Source organism: Triticum aestivum, chromosome 1B (genome assembly GCF_018294505.1).
Source record: "Triticum aestivum cultivar Chinese Spring chromosome 1B, IWGSC CS RefSeq v2.1, whole genome shotgun sequence".
Classification (NCBI taxonomy): Eukaryota; Viridiplantae; Streptophyta; class Magnoliopsida; order Poales; family Poaceae; genus Triticum; species Triticum aestivum.
This window is the reverse complement of record NC_057795.1, coordinates 174,867,796-174,869,906: the sequence shown is the minus strand read 5'-3', so window position 1 is coordinate 174,869,906 and position 2,111 is coordinate 174,867,796. Positions and strand designations below refer to the sequence as shown.

At 47.2% G+C, this 2,111-nt stretch overlaps 1 protein-coding gene across 1 annotated transcript; it reads right to left on the bottom strand.

Annotated features, from left to right (window-relative positions):
* Positions 1-1,255: 1,255 nt before the first annotated feature.
* Positions 1,256-1,877, bottom strand: LOC123089036 (arabinogalactan protein 16). The gene is made up of 2 exons (XM_044510935.1): positions 1,662-1,877; positions 1,256-1,573 (listed from the first exon to the last, which is right to left on the bottom strand). Exons 1-2 carry the CDS (start codon positions 1,768-1,770, stop codon positions 1,467-1,469), a joined length of 216 nt encoding a protein of 71 aa, XP_044366870.1. The 5' UTR covers positions 1,771-1,877; the 3' UTR covers positions 1,256-1,466.
* Positions 1,878-2,111: the final 234 nt, after the last annotated feature.

Genomic DNA, 2,111 nt, shown 5'->3' with positions numbered 1-2,111 from the left:
ACATGATGTGCGGTTTCAGTACTACTAGGTGTGAGGAGGAGGAGGTTAGCCTTGATGGTCAGGTGGTACCTCGGAAGGACACCTTTCGGTATTTGGGGTCAATGCTGCAGGAGGATGGGGGTATTGATGAAGATGTGAACCATCGGATCAAAGCTGGATGGATGAAGTGGCGCCAAGCTTCTGGCATTCTCTGTGACAAGAGAGTGCCACAAAAGCTAAAAGGCAAGTTCTACAGGACGGCGGTTCGACCCGCAATGTTGTATGGCGCTGAGTGTTGGCCGACTAAAAGGCGACATGTTCAACAGTTAGGTGTGGCGGAGATGCGTATGTTGAGATGGATGTGTGGCCACACGAGGAAGGATCGAGTCCGGAATGATGATATACGAGATAGAGTTGGGGTAGCACCAATTGAAGAGGAGCTTGTCCAACATCGTCTGAGATGGTTTGGGCATATCCAGCGCAGGCCTCCAGAAGCTCCAGTGCATAGCGGATGGCTAAAGCGTGCGGAGAATGTCAAGAGAGGGCGGGGTAGACCGAATTTGACATGGGAGGAGTCCGTTAAGAGAGACCTGAAGGATTGGGGTATCACCGAAGAGCTAGCTATGGACAGGGGTGCATGGAAGCTTGCTATCCATGTGCCAGAGTCATGAGTTGGTTGCGAGATCTTATGGGTTTCACCTCTAGCCTACCCCAACTTGCTTGGGACTAAAGGCTTTGTTGTTGTTGTATTAGTGATTGATAAATAAATAAACCACTTTCAAAGTTTGCATTTCTACCGTTCATGTCCAGCATGGTTCTTCAACATAAGGTGCTAATTTTGTTCCAAAAGGAAAACTTTTTCTGCATTGACCCATTCTAAAAATGAAAAATCTTTTACAGGGCATATTTTTCGTATTTAGAGTCGCCAAGAGCCAAGTATCGTTCACATGTCCCACATCGTCATTCTTCCAATTCACTTAATACCCCCTAATTAGAACCCAATAGAAAAAAATGTAATTTCCTTTTCTGGCCCATGGATAACCAGAATAAGTACTACATATTCTAATGTAAACCATTTTAAAAATATTCTTCAAAGTTTCTACCTATATTTTCATTCTTTTATGAAATTACATATATATATAGTACTCCCCCTGATCCAAAATAAGTGTCGTGCCACGACAGTTCATTTTTGAACTAAAACCACGACACTTATTTTGAATTGGAGGGAGTACTATTCATGCACTTGATGAATTGCTAGCCCATGCGGGCTGATGACTAGTACGCATAATTACTGGCAACAGACCTGAGAAGCATTGGAACAAAAATATGCACGCATGCGTGCGAATCCACCAGAGTACAAGAGCAACAAATTAATGAATTCAAATCGAATCTCACATAACCAATCTCTCAAGAATCCACTAGCTTATCGATCAACGAACAACAGAAAGAAGAACAAAAGAATGAGAAGCCTCTGCGCATATACAGGCTCAGAAAAGCTTGTACGGGGAGGAGGCGTCCAACGGGTGGATGAGGTAGGTGAGCACCAGCGCCAGGATCATCAGAAAGTAGGCAACGCCTTGGTCGACCGAGGATGCTGCACGCATCGACGAGAAACAAGTGAGAGGAAATTCAGAAGGAAAAAACAATTCATAAGGGGACGATGCTGGAGTTTGATAGCTCACCGTCGCTGGTGGGCGCCGGCGCGGGGGCCTGCGCGGCGGCGAAGGCTGGCATGAAGACGGCGAGGACGAGCGCGGCGGCGACTACGAAACCAAAGAGGGTTCTCGCCATGGCAGCCGCGTATCTTGTGAGAATAGATGCCTCTATCTCTCTCCTTGACTCTTTGCCTTGTCCTCACGTCCTGCCGCCTCTTGTGCCACTATATAACCTCCCTTGATAATTGATTGATTATATAACGGCTCTCTCCTCTTTGCCTCTCCTGGAATTCGCTGGACCTCGCTGGGATCGCGATGGCGTCTTGCGCCAGCGCCGGGGCCCGCTCACATGGGCGACCGTTGCTGAATTTCTTTTCCGTCTTTACAGTCTGGATCCTGGATTGAGATTGGCTGTCTATGCGTTCGTTTGTGCTGCGCAATCATCTGGCCGCAGAAACATTCCCGTTTGTTTACTAG